The sequence below is a fragment of the Amblyomma mixtum genome, chromosome 1, assembly GCF_055824585.1.
Source record: "Amblyomma mixtum isolate Tamu chromosome 1, ASM5582458v1, whole genome shotgun sequence".
In the NCBI taxonomy this organism is placed as follows: domain Eukaryota; kingdom Metazoa; phylum Arthropoda; class Arachnida; order Ixodida; family Ixodidae; genus Amblyomma; species Amblyomma mixtum.
In genome coordinates, this window is record NC_143012.1 from 187,668,159 (window position 1) to 187,695,311 (window position 27,153).

At 48.6% G+C, this 27,153-nt stretch overlaps 1 protein-coding gene across 2 annotated transcripts; it reads left to right on the top strand.

The window, feature by feature from the left end:
• On the top strand, positions 1-27,153 carry scf (Calumenin B scf). Of its 2 annotated transcripts, none has more exons than XM_089560950.1 (7): positions 1-153; positions 4,109-4,241; positions 5,807-5,986; positions 6,820-6,979; positions 17,758-18,009; positions 21,558-21,760; positions 23,695-27,153. In XM_089560950.1, the coding sequence occupies exons 2-7, from the start codon at positions 4,137-4,139 to the stop codon at positions 23,797-23,799; spliced, it is 1,005 nt and encodes a 334-aa protein (XP_089417076.1). In that variant the 5' UTR covers positions 1-153; positions 4,109-4,136; the 3' UTR covers positions 23,800-27,153. The 2 variants fall into 2 exon arrangements, with proteins under 2 accessions (XP_089417076.1, XP_089417085.1); XM_089560959.1 differs by having other exon boundaries at positions 139-215.

Here is a 27,153-nt window from a genome sequence, read left to right on the forward strand (position 1 = left end):
GTTTCAAGCCTTGCGCTGTACAGGCTGCAGTTGGCGAATACGCTCCCGGGACTGATTTCTCGCTGTCCCATTTCTCCAAAGGAGGCAGTGAAACCGCCGAGCGCCTGGCAACGGGGGTAGTTCCACGCTTGCGATCGTCAAAAGTGCCAACGGGTAAGTTTGCGGCTGCTGTCTGCTACAGGTGCGAAAAGAAAGCGCTTACACCGTGCCAGCAGGTGCGATATCATCTCTCTTCCGGTTTTATCACCGCTACCTCACGTCCGCAAACTGTAGGTCGTTTAGACGTCGTCTCCTTGGGCTTCAGTGCGCTGTGTTCGTAGCTCGCCCGTGCGAGCCTTCTTTTCTGTCCGCTCCTAAACGGAAGAGAGAAGCTAACTGAATTTTTCGGGCACTTCTTTGCCCTGCATTGTTGTACAAGACGTTGTTTAAACGCCATAGTATAATCTCCGCCCGCAATGTCTCGACAAATCTTCTTCAGACTCAGAATTGTTCACGCCGGCGCCCCCGCTCCCCCCCATAGGTCGCGGGCAGTGCTTTTAAAAATAACGCCTGAGACGTGCGGTGACGTGCTTGTGGAACTTTTCATTTGTTTAGCTCTGGGTACTCGGTATTCCAGCTTTGTCATGTCCGTTCAATGACACCTGGCTTGAAATGGCTGATCGCATTCCGAGAGCCGCGCTTTTTTCGTGTGAGGTTTCGGCGACGTGTGCTTGCGGACCCCGTTTTCCATTGGCTGCGCGGCAGCGTCATTGTATGGGGCCTCTGACGCGTCGCGATGTCGTGCGCGGCGGGTCACTTCTTGGTGCCCCTACCCTTGACTTCCACTGAAGGCGCAGGACGGCTGGCGATGATGTGGCGTTACTGGAATGAAAGGGATCCGCTCGCTCTTTATCGTCTCTTTTCCACGCTCGTCTCTCAGTGCTGCAACTCGCCTGCCGCATTTTTTAGTTTTAATTTTATTTTAATAAAGTACAGTCGCGCTTAGCAAGACCTGCAACGCGTCGGCAGGGGATGCACAGCGCTCTGAGAGCCAACCTTTTGATTGGTGGATAGATGTCAGATTCCAATTGCTTCGGGAATTAAAGCAGCTTGCGCTTCCACATTTTGTGTGTTAGTTCGGTTTTCTGTGCTTTATTTCTGTATGACAGAATGTAATTTTTTCTCCATCTATATTATGTATGCAATTTACTTAAAGTTAACTGGTAAAAGCAGTTTATTATTTATGGCGAAAAACTCTGCTATGTACCTCTCAGTACACTGTCTTTTTGTGTGCGTGTGTATCACATGGGCTTACATTCACATCGTCTCACATGGGTTTACATTCATAGAGGCCACACATTTTTGTGAAATAGCCAGGAATTTCATTTATCTGAAATTAGAGAGAATACAGTTAATTCAATCTCCGAGTTGCAGTTCTGTGACACAAGTGCATTACTTGCCTAGTGCAAGTTCAGGTGTAACCAACCTCTCAGGCTTTCGGCTCTTGCAGTCACAGCTAATGTGGTTCTGGCAGTGTTAAATGCATGCTGGATTATCACTGTAGTCTTTGCCGTACCTGATCCAGTGTCGCTTGTATGACATCCTTATTCTGTCTGTCAAAGAGGGTATTAAGTTCTTTCATTTGAGATGTCTTGTATTCAGCGACAGAAGAATAGCCAGGAGTTTGAGTTAGATGATGTGATGATTATGGATGATTGCATGTGGCAGCAGCTTTTCATGGCTACAAAGTTAGATTATGGCTTTTCTTTCTGAGGAGGCGGAATTCTATAGCCCCGTATACTGCGCCATGTGAGGGCACGTTAAAGAACCCCAAGTGATCGAAATTTCCAGAGCCCTCCACTACGGTGTCCCTCATAACCTGAGTCGCTTTGGGAGGTTAAACCTCCGCAAACCACGAACTGAGGTTTCAGAGAACCTTTCACTTCAAACCTTATCATATTCTGATCGTGAAGTTTTTCTCGTAGGGAGGTGAAAAATCTATATTCAGTTATGGAATACCTGTTCTCCAAATACCATTTTGCTCAATGCAATGATGAGCTTGGATCTGCACTGTTTGATTAAAAATGTTTTCAGGTGTCTTTAAAACGAAGCTAGGTGATCAAAATTATTAAATATGTTTGGTTTGCCCTTAAATGTAAAATTTGAGGTTGTTAGCCCAATATTTGAATCAATTACAAATTCGATCCTGCTTGTGCAAGTCTATGTTGGTGACAGAAAAATGCAGGCAGCTTTGCGATTATTGTGGATCATCTGAGCTTCGAAATAGGAAGTGAACAATGGACACAAGGCACTACAAATTATGCAACATAGCCAGAGGAGGAACTTTGCCAACGGCTATGTGAGAAAATACGAAATCATGGCAGTGGTGTGAGAGCATGGCATCAGTGAAAGGTCTGTAAAGATGCGAAGTGTAGAATATCTCCACATGGCAAAGCACTTTATGCTTTAAAATGGTTCTTGTACGTCACACATAATGAACATGGATATTACGAATTATGGGCTATATCGAACTCTTCGTAAATATTTATGACAAACGCTTGCAATCTCTACTTCATATATCGAACGCGGTTGGCCGTGAAATGGATATATGGAAATCTTTAGCCAATAACTGTGCCCGTTTGGATGGCAGGCTTCGCCGCACGGCACCAGTGACTGGCAGTGATGTGGCAAGCGATCGCGCCAAGATTATTTGCACTTTTATCTTGCACTCGCCAACAGCGGCGTGTAGGGTTGCAGTCAGGCAGTTCACCCTCTGGCATCTGTCGACAGCGCTCTGGAAGCAGCAGCGCAGACGGTTGTAAGCTTGCAGTAACAATCCTGCGCTCATGTCGGCTGTCGCGGGTGCGATGAAAGCAGCGATAGCGTTTGCTCTGGCGTACCGCTTTCCACGCGACACGGCTGTGATGCGGGGAAGCCACCGTAGCCGGTGCTCAAACTGTGTTTATGGTGCTATGCGGGGAAGCCAACCTATCTGGCGCTCAGTTTTTTGCGGCCTTCGAAACGCCGCCAAAACCTCTGAAAACGTCTCTCCGTTTCTCTAGTAAGGATCGCCAGATTTGCCGTCCCTTCAATGACTAAACTGCGCGTGTTTGCGTGCGTTTCTGACGAAATTTTATGTTACGAATTTCGGCTGTAGCGAACTATTTTACGTTTTTGTACCTGTTCGCTATAACGAGGTTTCGTTCTATATGTACACTTTGGTTCCTAAGCAATTTGTCTATAAAGCAGAGTTGACCCTAGCAACGAATTGTGAAGGAAAACAAGAATATTGGGCAAAATACTTTCCGATTAAGTTCTGGTTCTGTGCATAGTGGTGTGCTCTAAAGTGGAAACTTTGTTACCCTGGTTGTCAAAACGATGCAGCAATGCAATTTGAAGTGCCTGGTAGTTTATGAGATGCGTGATGGCATTTTGTAACGCAATAACGCCTCTTGTACTATGGCATAGTTAGTGTGCAGTCACCTGACAGCTGGTGAACGCTACTACTCATCATTTTGCAATGTTGGAAATGCTTTGTTCACAGGCATTCATGCACTATAGCAAATGGAAAGTTGTGTTGACTGGGCACCTCGGCAGTGTAAAGCATGGAGCCAGAAAAGAAAAAAAAGGGCAATAACTGAAGAATTAGAGCCTTGCACTGGTGCCCTGCTCTAAAAACACAAGGGAGATGGCATCTCGTTAGGGTGGTCAATGTTTTGTTCACATTGCTGTCCATATTAATGTGACAGAAATGTGTGAGCCCTACTGGGCTCTGTGCTTCTTCATCCTGACAACTGTCTCAGCAGATGATTTTCATTTTAACCAGATGCGAATGCATTGAAAACGAATTGTTCCCTAGAAAACCATCTGATAAAGTGGGTCATTCGTATTAGCAGTGCACAACTGCATCACAGTTTTATGGCAATAACTGTTAATGGTACCTCCTCAAGGGTAAACAGGGTCAGAATCCGCATCAGTGTGTCAATATTGTGGGGCTTGAGTGAGCACTTGCATGGTGCTGGAGGGGAGGGGCTCTTCCTAACTGGATGGCTAGTGCGTGTTGCCAGATGGACAGATGATTTGCCCCTTGTGAGCTTGTGGGTTTTCAAGTCGCTGCTCCTCCAACCAGGTGGTGAGTAGACACGTCCAGCCCAGCCATGGTGCCCCTGGTGTTGCGCTACTCGCTGGTGCTCTGCCTGCTCCAGCTGTCGCTCACGATCGCCATCCACAAGGACATCCACGACAAGGTGCACTCCACACAGGTGCGTGCGCTGCTTTGCTTTGGTTTGGCGCTGCTACCCGTCCGAGCATTTTCCGAAGTGCCTGATGCGTAGCCAGCTGTGTCAGATTCGCTAGCCTCTGCTTTTCACTCTTTTTCCTTGTCTGAAACATTGTAGTCCAGAATGTGTTCAAGCCGGGCTGGTGCGAGCATGCTTGTGAAGGTTTGACGTCTTGCAGTGCGGGACCTGTCACATGCCTCACATTTTCTGAGTTTTTCAGGTCCATCCAGCGCCAACCCCCCATCGCAGCCCCTTCAAAGCCTTTGTTCATTACACACCCCCCGGATATAAGTTTTTCCACTATTGCAGCTTAACGAATCAAGGTTCACCTCCCTCCCCTTCCTGACACGCATCCCCTCTCACACCACTTTCCTTCCCCACCCCCGGGGCCTTCCTCCTCGGAGCGAAGGCCCTATTTAATCCCTGCCAATGATGAACGCTTTGCCCAGACGAAGACAAGTCCCCTTGTCGAAACGTTGGCTCACGCAACCTGAGGTTTTCCCCTCCCTTGTTCATTTTTTTAATTTTAATTAGCCGTTAATCATGTGGCTGCCGCATCCACAAGCTTGTGATTGTGCTTTGTATTACGGTGTAGTGTCATAGTGAGTGTAGATGTTGGAACACTTTATGCCACAACACCGAATGTGAGGATGCCAATGTACACTCGCTGCCAAAGTATACGGCCAAAGGGGTATGCTTGTGAAGCCTGCTGTTTGCCTTGTTATACATCCTCAGCGGTCGTAACCTCTCGAAAGAGGAATAGCTTCACGTCCTCAATCCTGCAAAGCTTTTGACTGCTAGATATGCTAGGGAGCACCGCTTAACACCTTGGAAGCAAACCTCTTGTGCTGTATACTTTTGATGAAGGATGTAGATTGCAGTGGCTGGAGAAATATGTGTGCAGCAGTTCTTTAGTTTCGTAATTAACTTCTGATTTAACTGGAATGTTTTTCGATTCACTTGATGTATATGATTCTGCGGTAAAAGCTAGCCAGGTGCTGTAACGTTTGATTTGGCAGATTTGCATTATACCAACAAGCTTCTTGTTTGACTGAGCCCAGATAAGTCATATTGTTGTGTAGGCAGTTTTGTAAATTCTCATAAATGATGTGAGCATCCTAGTTGGATATGCTGCATCCACTGGCCACGTGAAAAAAAGTTTATTTACTATAGACTCATAACTGATTCTATAGCAGCGAGTTTCTTTTTTTCCGATTTTGGAAGCATTATGCGCATAATATATTACAGTTTTGAGAGTGCGCGTGCACGCACACACACACACACACGCACGCATGCACACCTTGCATGTGTTTAAAAAATGGTCCGCTGTAAGCTCAGCTTCATGAAAGCATCAGGCCCTGTGCAGATTAGTGACAAGCACGCTTCTGTATCATTATTTTTTCTTTCAGTTTCCTGACTGTGCATGTTTTCAGTGCTGCTGTAGCATCCGAAGGTATCGTAAACCTTAAGTGCCGGTCTTGTTCAGTGTGCTTTGAAAACGGATATGTTAGTCTAGCACTGTGCTCAACTGCTGTTTGTGCGTGCAGCCCCTGAGTGAGAAGACCCACTATGAGAATGTCGAAGAGGAGGATGACCCCGTGCACAATGTTGACTACGATCACGAGGCTTTCCTCGGAAAGGAGACGGCCAAGACGTTTGACCAGCTCTCGCCGGCCGAGAGCAAGGAGCGGCTACTCAAGATTGTCGATAAGATCGACAAGGACCATGTGAGTGTGCACTCCGCATTTGTCCTTTGTGCACACGAAATGGGCAGCTGTGAAGATTGATTTCCAAGTGGGTGGGCTTAGCAGCAGCCTTAGTCAGTTGTGCCGATTGATTTCCAAGTGGGTGGGCTTAGCAGCAGCCTTAGTCAGTTGTGCCGGTGCATGCTAATGCTGAGGAATTCAGAGGCAGCTTTGTTTGTCTAGACGTGGTTCTTTTCTCTACATCGGCAGTACTTGTGCGAAATGCCAAAAATAGAAGTAAGTTAAGCTGACCGGCCAGGTGGAGAGCTATAGATACTGAATACTGGGTAATGGGACTCACACTACTGCTAAGACACCCCCACTTTAGTGTTTGGTTTCAGTTGACAGGTATTGAGCAACACTGTGTTTCCAACCAAGTTGGGGGTTCATGGCAGGTGGTCTTTTATACTTTCACATCTTCTTTGGACACCTCATTGGCCTTCACTGTCATGCACCTTGGTGTAGAATAGTCTCGAAGCAGCGCTGACAACCTTACAGAAGCTGCAGCATTTTGGTGCCTGGTATCATTTCGCCAGTCATTGAGTGCAGATGAAAACCTTACTTTGTCTTTGGGGTAAAAGTTTTGGCAGCTCCATAGGCTTGAGGAGCTACCAAAAGCGATTGAGGGCATTTTTTTGTCACGCTTCCACGAATGTTCTTATTTCTGTGGTGAAACAAAAGGTGCCTTTGATGGTAACACCTTGTAGTCATCTCATTCCATCTTAATTGTGCCAGGCTGCACGAGAATGTGCCCTGTGCCGAGATGGGTTGGTTGCGTCGTGGCTGACTGGCATTCTTCCATGGGGGTTCCGCAGGACGGCTTCGTGACGCAGCAGGAGCTGGAGTCCTGGATCCAGTACACGCAGAAGCGCTACGTTCGGGACGATGTGGACAAGCAGTGGAAGGTGTACAACCCCCAGGAGAGCAGCCGCATCAGCTGGGAGGAGTACCGAAACTCCACCTACGGGGCCGAAGGTAGGCTTCTTCCTGTGTCCTGCAGAGGGGGAGAGAGAGAGAGAAAATTGCGCAGGAGAGGATGCAGGTGTGCTGTGGGGAAGCAAAAGTCAACGAAGAGAGTGCTCTGAGCCTGCTATTTCTGGGCGTAATGCTTTCTGCCACTGTAGATATGGACTGAGTTAGTATGTGACCTTACGCAAAGGAAGAAAGATATATGCTCATGGCTCATAAGCTAGCTGCCACCCCACCCTTTCTTTGCCACTGTAGTGTAGCTCTAGCTTGCCCAACAGTTGGCGCTCAAGCTTCAGAAGTGATGGTATCCTCATGCATAAGCTAGTGTCCCTGTATATGCACTGCAGGAGCTAGTGCAACTCCTGTGGTACCCATGCAGGGAAACAGAACGTAAGAGAATGTGAAAACAGCACTTCCCCGCAATGGTAGATGAAATTTGTGAGAGGATGCATTTTGTGCCAGTTCTTGATCTCGTGTCGGGTGCTTTGGCACAAACTGAGTAATGTGAGAGAGCCTGCGAGTGTTGTTCAGAACAATCAAGTGGCTGCTTTTCTGCAACTTGCAAATGCTGTCATGTTAGCCTCATTGGTACCATGATTACAAACCTATGGGGCAGAAATGTGGAAGCTAACAAAGAGGGTTCAGCTTAAGAACAACGCAGCGAGCTATGGAAAGAAAAATGATAGGTGTAACGTTAAGAGATCGGAAGCGGGTGGAGTGGGTGAGAGAACAAACGCAAGTTAGTGACATCCTAGTTGAAATCAAGAGGAAGAAGTGGGCTTGGGCAGGGCATGTAATGCGAAGGCAGGATAACCGCTGCTCCTTAAGGGTAACGGAGTGGATTCCAAGAGAAGGCAAGCGTAGCAGGGGGTGGCAGAAAGTTGGGTGGGCAGATGAGATTAAGAAGTTTGCGAGGATATGGTGGCCACAACTTCCAAAGGACAGGGTTAATTGGAGAGACATGGGAGAGGCCTTTGCCCTGCAGTTGGAGTAGTCAGGCTGATGATGATGATGATTATGATGAAGTCGACTCAAGTGTAAGTCGAACCCACTCATATCGCATCAAGAAAAAAAAAAAAAAAGAGGGGAATGCTCATGGACACATTCCACAACGAAAATATATTAATCACTGGACTACTCGTCCACACTTAAGCCACCATCCTCAAGCCTGTTTCACACATAAGCGAAAACTCTCGCACTTCGCACTTCCTACCGCTGTGACGCAAAAACCTGTTTCGAGCAATCACGGTGGCTTGAACAGCAAGTGCGTCGAGGTTCCAACAAGTTGGAAATTTTTAACCACATCACGCCGCTCATTCACTCCATTCACTCAGCCACCTGCATGTAAACCAGCCTTCACTCGTCATCATCATTGCTGTGGTCCCACAGTGTGTCAGTCTAACTTCGCCGTCCCGCGAAATCCCGCACTTCGCAATCAGTGGTACCATGACATCGCGTGGAACAGCTCACTGCAGCGGTCACAACTGAATCACCCGTCCTGAAATGCGGCACTTGCGGCCCAGCGCGCGATTTGTTTCTTCGGCGTTAAGAATGACAGCCATCTTGAATCTAGCTGTGAACGAGTGCCGAATGCTTACCGGACCCGGAGCACTAATGACGACTGATGAAGCACGACAGTAAGAACTGGGAAAACATGGCAGCAGTCTAGTCAAATATGTCAGACAGGGACAAAGCGAAACAATGCGCGTGTAGCGTCAGTTCTTCCATCAGCTGCCGACACTCCCCGGAAGCGCCTCCATATCGAGGGACATTGCCACCACGATTGGAACAACGGCCCATCCATCAACTATTGACACTCCCAGGAGGGCCAATTGTGCAGTTAAAAGTAAAAAAACAACAAAAAATTGAAAAATCTTTTAAAGAAGTGTGCAGAACATCCGAATGCTAATGGGTAGAGCTGTAGAGCAAGCATAAAATTGCAACTATACCATAGCATCCCTGTTATCTGGTTTGTCTCGCCTTTATTGGTAGTGTTTTGATAGTCAGTCGACCCTCCCAACTTCAAATTTTCAAATTTAAAAAAATGGGTCAACTTACAGTCATGTAAATACGGTGATATGTACAAGCACATTACCCCAATAGCTCTTGAGGGGTCCCTTTGTTGGGGTGTTTCTGGAAGTGGATTCCAATGTCCTTTTAAGACTTGAACACAGACATTAATTTATTTGATAAGGTGCACTGGCTTTTCTAAGTTAGAACACATCAGCAGAAATGCGATGGCATCAGTGTATGAGCTTATCTTCACCTCACATTCACAGTACACTATGGCTCGCATCCCTCCCCCCACACATAGGCCCAGAACATTACAAAAGCCACAGTGGAACTCGCACTGTGTACCTCTTGAAAGCCATACCACAACTGTCAGGACGTCTACACAAAGACGTTTCTTAGACATAAGTCACCAAACGCCCCGCCGCGGTGGCTAAGTGGTTACGGCGCTCGGCTGCTGGCCCGAAAGACGCGGGTTCGATCCCGGCCGCGGCGGCTGAATTTCTTGAAGGCGAAATTCTAGAGGCCCGTGTGCTGTGCGATGTCAGTGCACGTTAAAGAACCCCAGGTGGTCGATATTTCCGGAGCCCTTCACTACGGCGTCTCTCATAGCCTCAGTTGCTTTGGGACGTTAAACCCCAATAAACAAACAAACAAACAAACATAAGTCACCAAACACACAGGGCTGCCTTGGTACACTCCGACACCACATGTGATGTCAAGTGCCTAGCCGTCACTCTCGCCATTGCACACGTCACATTACAATGTGCACAGGTTCGCAAGCAGCATACAGGGAATTTCTATGAAGGACTCTCCCTTTCTCCATTTCCAAAATACTTTCCATCCTCCAACACCCAAAGCTGTACCCTATCGCCGTAACATGGGGACCTGGGCACATGGGAATCCCTAGAAATGAACACATTCATGCATTTGCCTGAAAGTTAAGCTTCTGGGTACTGGCGGATGACCTCCCCATCCACTTCACACTACACCCACTATAACCCCTCAACTACTGTGTGATCATACAATGAGAACATTGCGCACAATCTGCCCACCACCTCAACCTTCCCTAGACCTCACCCAGAGTATGTACTGGCAACAACTAGTGGAACCTCGATTATACGTCCCCCGGTCATGCGACGACCCGCATTTTACGACGAATTTGTGCGGTCCCGGCAAAACCCCCATAGAGACAATGCATTAAAAACCTCGGTTATACGTCGCAAATTTTAGAACGACCCCGCTTCGTACGACGGCTGGCTCGTACCGTCCGTCAAAAAAGTCTTCAGCAAACGCAGCCCGGGATGTACCGTATTTTCGCGATTCTAAGCAGCCCCCCCCCCCCCCCCCCTATTTTCGGAAAAAAATTTCTGAAAAAAAAACAAAAACTTTGCATGCGAATCTAAGCACCCCCGTTTTTGCGCAGAAGAGAGCGTTGCCGAGGCCGCCAAGTGCACTTGCTCTCTTTTTCGTCGAGCCTGTGCAGTCGGAGTCCCAAGGAGGCGCGGCCTGCCTGTTGTTGTTGCGACTGAGAGAAGGATGAAAAGGAAAGCGCACGGGCCCGCCTACTGGCGTGAGCCAAGCCACCACCGCTGCCGAGGAGAGTTAAAAGATCAGAGGAAAGATAAAGAGAAAAGATAAGGCGCGGGTCCCACAGGAGCGGACGCTGATGAAAAAACAGATAAGCGGGCGAGGCCGCGCTCGCCCAAGCGAGGACAGCGGCGTCCACGGCGCTTTTTGTAATGGAAGTAATGGATGCTTGCGCCCCACGATAAAACTTCCGAAGTGGACAACGATGCAGAGGTTTGCGCTCCCATTCCTAGTTACGCGGACGTGTTGCAGAGCGTCGACAACATCCGGCGCTTTGCTTGCGCGCGCGACGATGTTGGCGACCTACTGCCGGACGTGGCAGCCCTTGAAAGAAAGTTGATGCGCCGAGGTTGGGCAAAGGTGCAAAAAAAAAAAAAATTACCGATTTTTTTTAAACGGTAATAAAGATTTTTTTGCAAATCTGTTTCAAACAAATGCTGGGTTTTGTCTTTTTTAATCTGATTGGCGTACTTGCCGCGGGCTTGAAGCCGGTCAACAGTTTTCGGCGCAAGGCCGAGCGCCACTGGCCGCATTCTTTGATTTTCGATTATACGACACCCGGATTATACGACGGTTTCGCGCGGTCCCCTGAACGTCGTATAATCGAGGTTCCACTGTACAGATGCACTCGTTCCTGTCGCCCACCTCATACGCCCTACCTTCTTCCCACCCAACTGCACCAATACATTTCCTAGGCTCTAACACTACCTCTCGGAGTGACCCCACCCACTTTGAACCCATAATACCTAAACCCAACCATTTCTCCTAGGGGGCCGCCCTTGTGGCCACACAGTCTACCAAACAGCTCCATCAGATCAAGGGACCGCCAAAGGGGGTTCTGGGCTGAGAACCCCTTCCAGGCAAAGGCTCATCATTTATGATGATATGACAGTGTTGGTTCACAATGTGGCCCTGTTCACTGGGCTGTGTTAATTGTGAGTCGACATGGGAGTATCTCAGGGCACAATTCCCTTGACCACCTGTGTGCAGCCAGCATGTTGCTGCCCTTGGCTCTGTGGCAGCTTCTTTTGAGCTAGAGAGCAACTTTGCTGCAAAGCTGCAGTTTCAGCGTATCTGGCGTTGGGTCATACTTGTTATCTTTTTCGTTTTCCTAATTCGAAACCAGTTTTGTCATGGTTATTCCCTGAAATTCAGTTGTTTTCTTCACGTGTGCCAGGTGGGGTGCCAGATCACTTGCCTGTTTAGGGAATGGTCGGTCACAAAGCCAAGCCCTCATATATATTGTTGCGGGAAAGAACATATTTACAAATATTTACAAATAGAAAAGAACAGCTGCGGCGGCACCGAGAACACAGTCCGAACTTCGTTGTCGTCTTCTACTCTTCCCACGCTCTTGGGCGTCGTCGTCGTCTACCCGCTTCAGGACCCCCGGCTGCTGAAACGCCGCCTCGGTGTTAGGGCGGCGACGTATGAGCGTCGTGATAAGGTTTAAGGCGACAGACATGGACGATATCAGTGGTGGCGCCAGAGGACGATGGCGAGGTTTCAAGGGGAGCAATTTCATAGTTCACGTCGGTAACACGGCGCACGACACGGTAAGGGCCACGGTAGTGCGAAAGGAGCTTCTCGGAGAGACCGACGCTGCGAGAGGGCGTCCAGAGAAGGACGAGTGATCCCGGGGTAAATTCGACGGCCTGGTGACGGCGGTCGTAGGCTGACTTTTGGGAAACTTGAGAGGCTTGGAGCCTACTACGTGCTATTTGGCGCGCCAGCGTGGCCTGGGAGATAGCGTCCCGAGCGTAAGCAGTGGTGGGGGCTGAAGAAGGCGGCATGAGTGTGTCCAAAGGCAAGGTGGGATGCCTACCAAACAAAAGGTAGAAAGGAGAATAGCCTGTTCTGTCATGAAGAGAAGAGTTATATGCAAATGTCACATAAGGCAAGGCTGTGTCCCAATCTCGGTGGTCTGGCGATACGTACATGGCTAACATGTCGGTGAGCGTGCGGTTGAACCTTTCCGTAAGCCCATTGGTTTGTGGGTGGTAAGCTGTCGCGAGCTGGTGCTGCGTGTCACACGAACGAAGAATGTCGTGAACTACTCTGGATAGAAAATAACGACCGCGGTCGGTGAGCAGTTGACGAGGGGCGCCGTGGTGAAGGATGACGTCTTGCAGAAGAAAATCGGCGACATCGGTAGCGCAGCTGGACGGCAAAGCACGCGTGATGGCGTACCGAGTCGTATAATCAGTTGCGACAGCGATCCACTTGTTGCCGGAGAGGGACGTTGGAAAAGGGCCAAGAAGATCGAGGCCAACACGGTGAAAAGGTTCCGGAGGTATGTCGATGGGTTGGAGCAGACCGGCAGGCAAAGTGGAGGGCCTTTTCCGACGTTGACACAGGTCGCAAGCGGCCACATAACGTGTGACGGAACGATAGAGACCAGGCCAAAAGAAGCGATGCCGCACCCGAGCGTACGTGCGGGACACGCCAAGGTGACCGGCTGTCGGCAGATCGTGCAGTTCTTCAAGGACAGAAGAGCGTAGACGTTGGGGTATCACGAGCAGGAGCGGAGGGCCATCGGAGTGTAGGTTTCGGCGATACAAAATGCCGTTCTGGAGCACATAAAGGTTCAGAGACGGAGATCGGTTTGCAGAACGGATGCCATCAAAAATAGGTCGTAAAGATGAGTCGTGGCGCTGTTCGTTGGCAATATCGGCAAGATCAGAGATAGCTAAGAGGCAGGGCAGGGTCTCAGCGTCCTCTAGGTCAGGTGGTTCCACAGGGTATCGGGATAAACAGTCAGCGTCCTGGTGATGGCGCCCTGACTTGTACACGACGGAGTATGAGTATTCTTGGAGGCGCAATGCCCAGCGACCAAGGCGACCGGTGGGATCTTTTAGTGAAGACAGCCAACAGAGAGCGTGGTGATCAGTGACAACAGCGAATGAACGGCCAAACAGGTAGGGTCTGGATTTAGCTACTGCCCAGACAAGGGCAAGACACTCGCGCTCAGTAATGGTGTAATTTTTCTCTGCGGCTGAAAGTAGGTGGCTGGCATAAGCGATGACTCGATCTTGACCCTGTTGACGTTGGGCTAGGACGGCGCCGATGCCATACCCGGAGGCGTCGGTGCGAACCTCTGTGGGAGATGACGGGTCAAAATGTGCTAAGATGGGCGGAGTGGTCAGCAAGTGGACGAGGGATGAAAATGAGTTCTCTTGAGCAGGGCCCCAGGTAAAGGGGGTGTCGTTCTTCAGAAGATCGGTGAGGGGACGAGCGATGCCGGCGAAATCTTTGATAAAACGGCGAAAATACGAGCACAAGCCGACAAAGCTGCGCACATCTTTCGACGACCTTGGAAGAGGAAAGTCCTTCACAGCTTGAATTTTGATGGGATCTGGGCGTACACCAGAAGCGTCAACGAGGTGTCCAAGAATAGTGAGTTGGCGACGACCGAACTTGCATTTCGATGAGTTCAGCTGAAGTCCGGCGTTACGAAACACTGTCAGAATATTGGAGAGGCGCTCGAGGTGCGTGGCAAAAGTAGGCGAGAAAACCACAACATCGTCTAGGTAACAGAGGCAGGTGGACCATTTAAAGCCACGAAGAAGGGAGTCCATCATTCGTTCGAAGGTAGCCGGGGCGTTACAGAGGCCGAACGGCATGACTTTAAACTGGTATAAGCCATCAGGCGTCACGAAGGCGGTCTTCTCGCGGTCCTTTTCATCAACGGCAATTTGCCACTACCCCGATCGAAGATCAATTGAAGAGAAATATTTGGCGCCGTGGAGGCAATCTAAGGCATCATCGATCCTTGGGAGTGGATATGCATCTTTTTTTGTGATGCGGTTGAGGTGCCGATAATCAACGCAGAAGCACCAGCTGCCGTCCTTTTTCACCAGGACGACTGGTGAAGCCCAAGGACTTGACGAGGGCTCGATGATGTCTTTTGCGAGCATCTTGTCCACCTCTTGATTTATGACGGTGCGTTCGGCGCTCGACACTCGGTACGGACGTCTGCGGAGAGGAGCGGAATCACCGGTGTTTATGTGATGCGTCACCACAGAGGTCCGAGCCAAAACACGGCTATCAAAGTCGAAGATGTCGCGGAAAGATGATAAGAGGCACCTAAGATCGCGAGCTTGCATCGGCGGTAGGTCAGAAGCGATCATGTCGGCGTAGTCGTCCGTTGGGTTCGCTGTTGATGGGGCCGCAGGCAACCGGCATTGCTGAGTGGAAGGTAAGCAGCTGTCCACCACTGATATCACACATTCGGCAGCAGGGCACAGCGTGGCGAGTGAGATGCCTTGCGGGAGCGGTTGGATGGATGAACCAAAGTTCAGGACCGGAAGGTACGCTCGGTTGGCCGACATTGTAAATACAATGTGTGGAAGCGCAATGCTGCGCGTCAGGGCGACGTCAAGTTCCGGAGTGACTACGTAGTGACCATCAGGTACAGGGGGAACAGATGAGAAAGAAATGTAAGTTGCGGCTTGAGGCGGTAGACGGACAAAGTCGACAGCACAAAGACGGTGTATAACTGGGGACGGCGACTCAGCAGAAAGAGGAAGGTCAAGCTGAACAACATTAGTGGTGCAGTCAATGAGGGCTGAATGCTCAGACAGGAAGTCGAGGCCAAGAATGACTTCATGAGGGCACTGGTCCAGAACAGAGAACAGAACGGATGTATGGCGGCCGGATATGGTCACACGGGCTGTGCATAGTCCAACAACATGAGGCGTTCCGCCGTCGGCAACGCGGAGAACGGCTTTGGGTGCAGGGGTCAGTACTTTTCGGAGGCGGCGTCGTAGGGCTGAACTCATGACGGATACGTGCGCGCCTGTATCGATCAGGGCGCTCACAGGCACTCCATCGACATGAATGGCGAGCAAATTATGGTGTGCGCGAAGGGCTAATCGAGGATTTTGGGACTGGGGCTGTACTGCAGCATCACCTCCAGACACTGCAGCGTCTAGCAGTGCGTCTAGACACTGCAGCGGAGAGGAGCGACGGCGTTGGGGCGAACGAGACTGTCGACGCAGGGGGGACGGGGAGCGGCTGGAGCGGGGAATCTGGCCGTCGACTGTAGCACTGTGCTGGGCTGGAGGGGGCGTGTAGTAGCTGGGCTGTTCGTCGTCGCGGTGGGAGCTGAGAGGACGGTATGTGCTGCGACGGGACCAATAATTTCGACAGTGGCGGGAGATGTGGCCAATGCGGTGGCAATGGAAACAAATCGGCCTGTCGTCGGTTGTCCGCCAGTCGTTAGGGTTTCGGCGACGTGGAGTGAAGTACGAAGGTCGTCCAGGAGCAATCGCAATGATTTCGGGTGGTGGTGAAGACCGTACAGGGCTGACGGGCTGGAAACCAAGGTTGGCAAGCTCTTGGCGGACGACAGCTTGTACCAGAGAGATGGTAGGCAAGCGGTTGTCGCCATCATGTAGATGCAGGGGGGCAGGGGACATAGCTTCGAGCTCGCATCAGATGATGCGGGTAACATTTTCGGGGGGCGCTGGAGTTTCCCGGTGTCGCAGGTCTTCACATGAAGATTTCGCAGCCGTGTTGGGAAGGCGTGTGTACGGCTGGCTAATACGCCTGCTTTTGGCTTCCTCGAAGCGTCGACATTCCTTAATAATTCCGTCAACTGTAGTGCAGCTCTTGTATACGAGCAAGTTGAAGGCATCATCGGCGATTCCCTTCAACACGTGGCCGACTTTGTCAGACTCGGGCATATTGGCGTCAACTTTGTGACAGAGGGCCAGCACATCTTGAATATACGACACATAGGACTCCGTAGACGTTTGAGCTCGGGAGGCGAGGTCCTTCTTAGCGGCGAGTGTTCGGCTGAGCGGCCGTCCAAACAATTCGCGGAGTTTCTCTTTGTACACGTCCCAGCTGGTTAGATGGTCTTCGTGGGTCTCATACCAGACCCGGGCGGTGTCTTTTAGATAGAATATGACATTTGCGAGCATAAGGGTCGGATCCCAGCGGTTGTAGGTACTCACTCGCTCGTACATGTTGATCCAGTCGTCGATGTCAGTGTTGTCGGTACCAGAAAATGTTTCAGGGTCACTAGGGGGAGAAAGAATGAATGATGTCATGGCCGGGGCTGAGGTTTGCTGGGAGGCGTCTTGGGTCATGATGAGTGAAGGCAACTGGCGGCCGCTGCGGAGCTCCGTCATCGGTAGACATAGGGGAAAGCCGCACCTCCACCAAATATGTTGCGGGAAAGAATATATTTACAAATATTTACAAATAGAAAAAAACAGCTGCGGCGGCACCGAGAACACAGTCCGAACTTCGTTGTCATCTTCTACTCTTCCCACGCTCTTGGGCGTCGTCTACCCGCTTCAATATTGAAGAAATGGGACACCTGGAGCTCAGCAGTAGTCCATGTTCCTGGTGTAAAACACTGGTCTTGGGGACAGTAGAGCAAAAAAAAAAAGCATACCAAATGCATGTTTGTGGTGTACTCCGAGACGAGATGCACTTTGGGGCAGCATTCTGCATATTTCGAGGAGGAAATTTAGTCTAATTACAGTGAGCATCAAAGCAAGCTGCAGAATCTATATCCTCATGCTGAATCATGTTTGGAACATTGACGTCATTGTGGCAATCCGGGAAGTGCAAAACTTGGGTGCATTAAAGCATAGAGTTCATAAAGAAAGAGGTTGTGCAGGTATGATGCCAGATATAGCATGTTGTTTCTTTAGGGTGCAAAGCAATGCACTGGACCTCATTTCCATAACTTCATATAGTGCTGTTCTACCTCTTCCATACCATTTCACGTTCATGTAGCTCAGTGGTTAAGGCGCTCGCCTACCGAGCCAGAGTACCCGGGTTCGAACCCGACCGCAGCGGCCACATTTCGATGGAGGCGAAACGCAAGAGGCGCCCGTGTGCTGTGCGATGTCAGTGCACGTTAAAGATCTTCAGGTGGTCGAAATTATTCCGGAGACCTCCACTACGGCACCTCCTTCTCTCTTACTTCTTTCACTCCCGCCTTCCTCCCTTCCCTTACGGCGCGGTTCAGGTGTCCACCAAGATATGTGAGGCAGATACTGTGCCATTTCCTTTCCACAGAAACCAATTTCCCTGTTATATTGGTTGGAAATTTTGAACAGATTTTCTGTTGATGACATTGTTTGTTTGAGTTAGTACTTCTCTCCAGCCAAGTGGAGAAGTCTGCGTGCCCTGGTGCAGTTCCCGCTCTTCCCCCCCGCGTGCAGGCAGTGAAGCGGAGGACTCGGAGTCGGATGCAGAGGAGGGTGGTGCCATGAGCTTCCAGGACATGGTGCGGAGGGACAAGCGGCGCTGGGACCGTGCCGACCGGGATGGGGACGGCCACCTCAGCAAGGAGGAGTTTGGGGACTTCCTCCACCCGGAGGAGAGCCAGGACATGAAGAACGTGGTGGTCGAGGAGACCATGGAGGACATCGACAAGGACAAGGACGGCAAGATCTCCCTGGACGAGTACATCGGTGCGTGCTTCTTCCCTCTCTGCCTTCACGCCTGTGCCAGAAGCAGTTCGAGATAGTTGGTGAGCAGTGATGTAACACATTCAGGAGGGCTTCTTGGCACTTGAGTTGGCTTCTTCCTTGCACCTACAACTTTTCTTGTATCAGGGTAGCTGTTATTGCAGCACCAGACACAAAGTACAGCCATCAGGGAACTTAGTTCTTCTGGAGAAATGGAAGGCACGTTCACAGGGAAACTGTTGTCAGGTAATGTGCAGTGGAGACCACTTACCGTATAAACGTGTGTAAGGGCTGTACCTGTTTATGGGCTGCACCCTATTCTTCCCGAAGGAAGTATTAAAAAAAACAGAAGATCTGTGTAAGGGCTGCACCCAAACTTTCCACGACCTACGAAATGCATGCACTGTAGCCTCTGTGATCAACACCAGCTGTGAGCAATGGCGTGCTTGACCGCGGAGGCCACATACATGCACATGAGCTTTCAGGTGCCACCTATGGATAGCACCCACGGCTGCGGTTCATCATCATCATCATCATCATCATCTTTTCCCTCCACCGCGAGCTCCTGCTATCCATATCGGCATCAGTATCAACAGCTCCAGCTTTTTGTGACTGTCAAAGGCACGGGAGTTGTGCTAGTGTGTTAGTTCATCATAGTTGTGGCTTTCATATGCTGCTGCCAGGCATTGCAGTTTTAGCACGATGGGCAAGCACCTTAATAGCTACAGGGCTGGGAGTTTGGTCTCGGGCGCAGCAAGCGTACGGCAGGCAGGAAATTCGACGCAGCCAAGAAGTGCGTCCTACGATGGTGCAACCAAAAGGATGCATTGAGGAACACAAGCTGCAAAAAGCGCAGTTTCCAAGCCAAGCCGTGCAAGTTTCCCGAAATGGAATAAGAGCTGCTCTGTTGTGCAATGGAAGTGCGGAACAACGGCTACGTGCTGACACCGGACATGCTGCGCGACTTCTTGTGCGATGAGCGTGCACCAGAGCACAGCACTAGCTCGGAGTCTGAAGACTCCGTGAGTGGTGATTGAACGTAGAATAAATGCCGCTCATTCCCTGATTGGTGTGTTTTTATGTAAAAAAGAAAATTATTTTCGCACATTGCTTATATGGGCCCCACCCCAAAAATTGGCCCTCGAATCTGCGAAAAAGAAAAATGCAGCCCTTACTAGCATTTATACGGTAATGCGGTTTTTGACGGCCATCGCTCTGCCTGCGATAGGGCTAAATGTAAAGTTACACTGCTTAATATGCTGTCGCGCAAAGCGATTTACCACTTATTGTGCGGTTTTGAAATCTGCTCAGTTAGCGTACGGAACAGCTAGTGCGCTTCCCTGTGTTGTAGTGGGGGCTTCTGAGGTGTGCTGCTGCTTACTCCATTAAACAAGCATAACAAAAATTGTGTGGCGATCGATGGTCGATGCAAAGGAAATGCCAGAGCATGAATTGATTCGATGATCACTGACACTCCACTGCTTAGGTTACGCTTTTTCGATTTTGCTTGGCAATTCACATGCAGACTCTGCTTTCGCTGGTTGAAGGCACTGCTTGCTTCAAGCATGTTGTCTTCAGTAATCACCCAGCTGGTTACGCTGCCTCTTCTTAAAGGATTGGCAGCCATCAAGTTGTTGGCATCACGTGTCCATCTGCTTGTCACCAAACTTTGCGATGAAACCGCCTCCGCGTTCGTGCTTGTGCGGTATGCTAAAACTAATCTAAGCGTGCAGCGTACTAAGTGTGTTGCTTTTTGTTCACTGATAAATAAAGCATTTTTAAAAGGGAAGCTACTCGTGTGGCGTGTATTTTGACTTTAAAAGCAGTGTGTTTGATATAGTGCAGATTTTCGCGTACCCCTCAACATAAGTTATAAGCGGTCTACACTGTGCTGTAAAGCCTGCTGCCGCCGTCGCTCCATAGTTATGGTGCTCGGCTGCTAGCCCGAAAGATGCGGGTTTGATCCCGGCTGCAGGAGTCACTGTGCGATGTCAGTGGACTTTGAAGAACCCCAGGTGGTCCAAATTATGCGCAGCCCTCCACTATGGCATCCTTCATAGCCTGAGTTGCTTTGGGATGTTAAACCTCATAAAACCAAACCAAACTGAGCTGTAAAACCTCAGTGATACATTGCTGGATTCTGCACTCAAAATCACGGGCATTAACCCTTCAAGGGTCGATTTTTTTTTTTAAACTTTCCCAGTGGTCAAACTACTTTATTGCAGGTTTTGAGTGTACAAAATGTACAAAATCAGAGTCAGACGCGTCATTGCTGTCAGTGTGAAGAGAAGGGGCAGTGCGTTCGGCCATACCGCTGCTTTGCCATGCATCTGCAGAACTCGAAGGAAACTCAGTAAACAAAGAGTGCAAAAATACCTCGTGAGCGTCGGTGATGAACACGCTAAGAGCAGCGCCAATAAGAATGGAAATGAACTTCCGCGGCCCCTGCGATACAAAAATCAAGTTTCGCGCACCTCCGTTGCGATCACGTGGTGAAACCGAAACCACGAAAGGGCTTTGCCGCAGACCTTGCAACACGCTGAAGCTAGAATCAGTCCTGTTTATCTCCTCAAGAAGGTAGCACAATCAAATTTCAAACACTTTTTGTAAGTCCTAGGAAGTGGCAGCACCTCCCAGTGAGCATGCATTGTCGTCGTGGCCCGAAATTTCAAACGAAGGGTTCAAACCGTTCCTGTATGGCAAAGACCTCACGGGACAGAAAACCGCCACCACGCATCAAATCAAATTTATTTTCCAGCAACTGGATGATTGCTTAAGCTAAAAGCTGTACAAACAGCTTGACAAGGGCCCAGGAAACCAAAATATGGCATGACAGCAGCAAACAGAAAGAAATGAACAGTTCATGAACAGTACAGAAGTGGTCATAAAAAAAAAATGCTTATAAACGCATACATAAGATTAACACAACAGAAAGAAGCTAACAAAGGGTTTGTCAATAATAAACGCAGTAGATATAGTTCAGCAATATGAAACAGTTCGTTAAGGCTTGACATATGCGGCAAAAACCCTCAAAGGGTTGAAAATGTCCCATAGAGCCCTGTTATGTTGTGAGCATGCTCTCGCGTACTGCCTAGCAAACGTACTCGTCCAGCGAGGCCCTAAAGCAGCCTTTAAAATTTCAGGGGGGCACTTTGTTGACCTAAAGTGCGGTGAGGCAGAAGCCTTTAGCACGGTGTTGCTGCTTGTGTCACTGATGTGTGGTTAAGATGTTAATTAAGTACACAATTGTTTGTGAATCTTAAATGCTGGTGACACTGGAGGGCGTTTAGGAGGCATCCGTCTGATTAGACGCCTTTCTGCAAACGCTCCCCAGAGTCCTAGACAAGGAGAACTACATATGCGTTGGCAGGGAGTAGAGTAACCATTAACACACTTGGCTGCGGAACGGAGGGATGCTGGTTCGAATCCCGTCGTGCACAAAGATATTTTTCTGGTCTGACTAGAAAAAGCGTGACGCCTCTGCTGACAACCTTCTGTCGACAATGATGCGGCAATAAAGGCTTTCACATTTATAAGTGCCGCTCTTGCAGGCGACATGTACGAAGGTGCATCGGAAGGGGAGGTGGAGCCGGACTGGGTGCAGACGGAGCGGGAGCAGTTCACCAACTTCCGGGACAAGGACAAGGATGGCTTCCTGGGTGTAGACGAGGTGCGGGACTGGATCATGCCCACCGACTACGACCACAGCATCGCCGAGGCCCGGCACCTCATCCACGAGGCCGACAAGGACAAGGTCAGGGGGGATAGCCATGGGCGTTGATTTCGCACAGTGCATTTGCTCAAGTGCAATACATGGACGAACACATCCACAGCAGTTCAGGAACGGGCAGTGGCACGGATGGTTATTGAAGCCACCCCATAGCTGCCTTTGGGAGGCATGCAAATGAGCATCGTGTGTACAGTGGCGGGGATTTCAAATGGGTGCATGGTGGGGAGGCAAAATTGTGCATCCTTTGCCGCACTTGGAGGTGCAGTGTCTCATGGCGGCATGATGGAATCACTGGGTGGAGAAGAAATTACCGTATTTACTCGCATAAACTGCACACTTTCTTCCTTTAAATTAAGCCGTGCCGGTCTTCCCAAGCTTTCCTTGTGCATGCTCACGTGCATGCTGGTGATCTGGCAAAGCTGGGAGTACAAAATGTGCCAGTTGAACTTTTAAAAAACAAACAAAAACCTATTAATAAACTGGGGTTGCGCACATTACGCAACGGCACAAATTAAGCGAGTAAATATGGTATGATACGTGCTTTTGTGGCGCTCAGTATACCGTGTTCTGCAACTTTATCAGCACAGGTTTGAAAAATTCTCCCGCCACAACCGTTGGCTCGTTTGTGGTAAAACCGCGCACAAAGCTTCCTTATTGTTGTCCGTTTTAAGGCATAGTAAGTATAAAAGTGGTACTTACTAGGTTTGGTCACGTGAGATGCAAAACAAGAAGCACCGGTGTTGAGATTGAGCCGCCGTCATCGAATTTCTGCCAAAAGATACTTGTGGCGTCATCTGGCATCGCTGAAGGAAAGTGCCGCGAAAGCAGACGGCAGAAATACGACGAGACAATGGAGAACATATCTTTTATTGGTAAATCACCGTCAAGTCATTTAATTTGTTTACGATAGTGTTGAAAATGCGTTGGCAGAAAAATATTTCACGCGCTTAAGCAGACGACATGGCCCGAACGACGCATTCAAAGCAAGCCGCCGCGCTCGTTGCAGCGCTCGCCTCGGCGCTTCCGTCGCGGCGCTTTCCTTCAGCGATGCCAGATGGCGCCACAAGTATCTTTCGGCAGAAATTCGATGACGGCGGCTCGATCTCAACACGGGTGCTTCTTGTTTCGCATCTCGCGTGACCAAACCTAGTAAGTACCACTTTTATACTTACTATGCCTTAAAACGGACAACAATAAGGAAGCTTTGTGCGCGGTTTCACCACAAACGAGCCAACAGTTGTGGAGGGAGAATTTTTCAAACCTGTGCCGATAAAGTTGCAGAACACGGTACAGCCATCTTCATTTCCAACCCAATGGGGTTTTTAAGCATAAGATTTGTGAACAGACACAACTGCAAAGCTGCATTGCTCGGGATGTTTGCACATTCATTGCTGAAGTATGTGAAGAGCACATTCTTTGGTGCATGGCATTATGCTTTTACGAAACTGTCTCCAATGGCAGTGAGGAGTGACACTGTGAGCCTTAAGGCAGTGTTACTAAAGGCCACCCCTTAGGGCAGTTGGCTGATGGCCGTAGTTGAGCCAGAGTCATGCTAAACACTCCCAATGTCTGTGATAAAGGATTGCACTATCCACTGCTACTGAAGACATCCGGGTGAAAATTAGAATCCCCTTTTTTTCTTTGTTCACTATAGATCCTTTGCTGAATTCAAAGAGGTTCATTTCAAACTCTGTTTTCAGTCTACCAAACTTCATAACTTTACTAGGTTGTGCTGAGCACCCCCCAAATGTTTATAGGTCTTCATTTAACCAATTTGCATTGCAGTTAAGACTCTAATACTATGTTGTAATACATCAAATAAGCCAAGCACCCAGTATTTTGAATGAAATTCTGCAGCCGTAAGAAAATTTACTTCATTCGAGCCGGCCACATTTCTGCAGTGCTGACTGTTTTATGCCTAATTGTTATAAATTTCCCCCCCTTTCTGCGTTTTGCAGGATGGCAAGCTGACCCGAGATGAGATCATTGACAAGTACGACGTCTTCGTGGGAAGCCAGGCGACAGACTACGGCGAGGCTCTCACCCGGCACGATGAGTTTTGAGAGCGGAAGAACTTTCACGCCAGTGGGTGCCAGTCGGACTTTCTGGCCTCGGCACTGGATCCATGGTCCACGTCCCTACCATCGCGTCTGGTGTTCACTCGTTGATGCTTTGTTGTTTCTGTTTTTGTTGTCTCACCTGTGACCTGGTGACCATGTTCCTCTTCCCTTTTGTTTTTCCCTTGAATCCTAGCTGTCGATGCCAGTTTGTGTGGGTTTTCAGTTTTTTTCTGCAGAGTGGTTGTTTGCTGATGGACTCCCGTTCTCATGCAACACTGCGAAAAACTGCCTCCCAGTGAACTGTTGACCTTGCATCCGTTTCACACACAAGGGGGGCTTTCCCTCGTGTTCTGTGCAGTTTCGTGCTCAAAAACGTTTCTTGCTGTCGTGAGGGAAGCCATATGCAATGGGTAATGCTGCATTCGGACAACACTTGCACACATTTAGGCTGGAGTATGATGCCCCAAGTGCTCTTTGGTTTTGCAGAGTGTTGAGCGGAGTCTCTTTAAGACCGCTTTTTCTTGGTGATGTTGTGAACTTGCCTGTCTGGTCGTGTTACTACACTGGCCAGAATTGTTGCTCATACTTTGTGCATGATTTGTGCATGCTTGTTGTAGTCCTCGCACTATCGTGCACTTACTGCCAGTTTTGTGGTGAACTTTTGACCATTCAAAAGCTGCGTTTGAATTTCTTTTTACAATGCATACTGTGGCGGATGGTTCGCTTGGTTTCTGAACCGAGCGTGACTATGTGCCCGGCATCTAGCACGTAGCTCAAAAGCCCAAAGGCTCTTTCTGTGCTTTGTAGTTATACTTTTACCTTTGTTCTCATCTATCTTATTGTCAGCAGATTACAGCCTGATTACTCTGCTGTAAGCTAGATGTGCACCGTTCCCTAGCCCAAATTATGCATGCAGTGTACTTTGTATGAAATTCCGCAAGCCCCGCACGTCTCAGTTGAGCATACCAGAACGAGTGCCGCAATAGCGTGCGGTTTCAGGTCACATTTTTTTTTGTTGAGTGTTCGATGTTTTCCGTGCTTGCAGAATACTCCGGCTGCAAGCTCGGCTGTTGGTTTCTGATTTCACGCAGTGTACAGTAGATGTTAACTTTTAGGAACTTGGTTGCGATTCCCAAGTGTAGTGAACAAAGCACAACAGTTTTTTGAATTCAAGCATTCACTTTTTTTTTTCGCTCAAATGTGGTGTGGCTGCTTTGAATTTACACAAAGAGTGATGAAAGGTTTTTCTTTTTACTGAAATATATTGCGTGGTGTCTGCTCACTGTTTCAAATTGTACTTTAATGTGCTTGCCATATAGGGGTTGAAGAACGAAACAAAAACAGAAAAGGATGAGAGCATATCTGTTGTCAAAACAACAGCTTTTGATCGCATTTATTTGCAGTTGTGGAGTTTTGTTCCTCATCTTCAGCAGCATGTGTGTTTTTTGGCGTTTACCTACCCGTAGTGGTAATGCTTCTTTCCAAAGATATGCTGTGTTGTTTTAGGAGCGTTGTGTGTCAGTTTCATGTGACTTCTACACAGGGAGTTTCACCACTTCAGCGAGAACAAACATTCGGTGAAGTGCACAACAAATCACCTTTCGGTCACAGGTGTTTCTTCTGTCACTCAAATCAAATGGCTGTGCTTAGCTGCAAGCTTTTGTCTTCTCTTCTTTTGTTCGTGGAGATTTATTTATTGAGAAATACGTTAAAAATGTGCTTTTCTCTTCATATAACATCCTCTGCTTGCCTGCATCTATAATACCTGTTGACTGTGTTTAGCAGACTTGTGCGGCTGTGTTTTTCGGAGGCATATTGGTCTCTACTTCTGTTATCATTTTCGTTTGTCATGATGTCACTCGGCAAGTAGATTCTCAAAGCAGCGATGTTCGTGCTGCAACTGACGATTTATTTTATTAGACCGAAAAAACCTTTATGTAGGCCTTTTTCTCTGCAGCAGCTTGAAAACTCCACCAATTTGGAAAGAAGGGAGACACTTTTCGTTCTTAAAATTTCCTTAAACTCCGTAAAATTTTCCTTTTCGTTAAACTTCACTCCTCTAATTCTCTCAAAAAGGTCGAATTTCCAAAATGGAACAACACTGTCTCGAAGAACTTCTGAATTGTTCCTGCATTTGCTTGACCAGTGGGTGATTTCTGAATGTCTGTTACCCTCCTTCAATACCTGCATCAGGTGGCAAAGATGAGCCGCTTTTGTTTTGCTTTTTCCTTTTTATTTTTGAGCAGCTGTAACACCCTTTTAGAGCTCCTAGTCATTACATTTTTGTATTTCGCTTTAGCCCAATGCTTCTTGAACAATGCACATGCTCGATGTGCACTTGCCAATAGAGTTTCAGCGTAGATCAAAGGGTCAGGGTCGAGCATATTGAACCTTTTTTTCGGACAGTGAAGTAAGCAAGTTGGCGTCTGTGGACTTCTGGGAATACAACCTACTCAAACATCCTTGTTTTCATTTTTGTCACGTGCATTTAGTCGTGAGATTCGACGGTTGTTTCTATCCAGTGCAACTCGAGGCACGTGTGGATGTCACCTATAGTTCCAAATTATCATTGCCTTATAGGCTGTGCCATCATCATGGATGGTTTCTGAATTATCATACCTTGCAGGCTTATCAAAGGGTGTTTGCATCGATGTAGCTTCTGTTCAATGCACAGAAATTTGTGAGTCAGAATATGTATTGGTTACATAATGAGAGTCTAAACATAAAAAAATAACTGAATTCAACATCTTGAACCTGCAAGAGCCACAGCTGTGGCTGCTGTATGGAGATTCTGTATCTTGGCGATCTCCAAGATGTATGCGAGTGTTGTAATCAACATTTTGTATTGTGCAGAGCAAATCACTTGTAAAAAAGGTTTGCTCTAGCCCTTTGACTTTGCTGTCTCATTGACTGTATGCGAGTCCTTCATAGCTTTGCCTGACGTCTAGTTTGCTCTAATGAGCACTGGCTCACACTAGAGATGCTTTACAGCTGAGCTTGGCTAAGGTGCATGCAGTTTAATGCTTTTAAGTTTGACCCCCTAGCGGTTTTAATCTTGCCTGTGGATTGCAGCATTCGTGCCGGCTAATTCCTTTGTTGTGTATATGGTGGCATTGTGCTTCCAGCTTCAAGGTGTGATCGTCCAAGAGCAGCTGTATGCCGTGTGCCAAAGCTATTATGATGTCTCTGCACCCGTTTCTCGCTGTGCGAGCTATGCAGTGCTGCGGCTTATAGAGTGGAAGTTTGTTCACTGCATCATGTGGAGTGACTTTTTTTTTTTTAACCTTTTATATAAAGATGCCGCCAAAGCAGTCTCACTAGATACGTGATTTGAAATAAAGACTTTCTACGAAAGCA

What these genes read in the sequence shown, in the direction of transcription:
- scf (XM_089560950.1), top strand. Translation starts at nt 4,137, where the DNA reads ATGGTGCCCCTGGTGTTGCGCTACTCGCTGGTGCTCTGCCTGCTCCAG. An exon ending in ATAAGATCGACAAGGACCAT is followed by an intron (nt 5,987 to 6,819) that starts GTGAGTGTGCAC and finishes GGGGTTCCGCAG; the next exon opens with GACGGCTTCGTGACGCAGCA. An exon ending in CTCCACCTACGGGGCCGAAG is followed by an intron (nt 6,980 to 17,757) that starts GTAGGCTTCTTC and finishes CCCCGCGTGCAG; the next exon opens with GCAGTGAAGCGGAGGACTCG.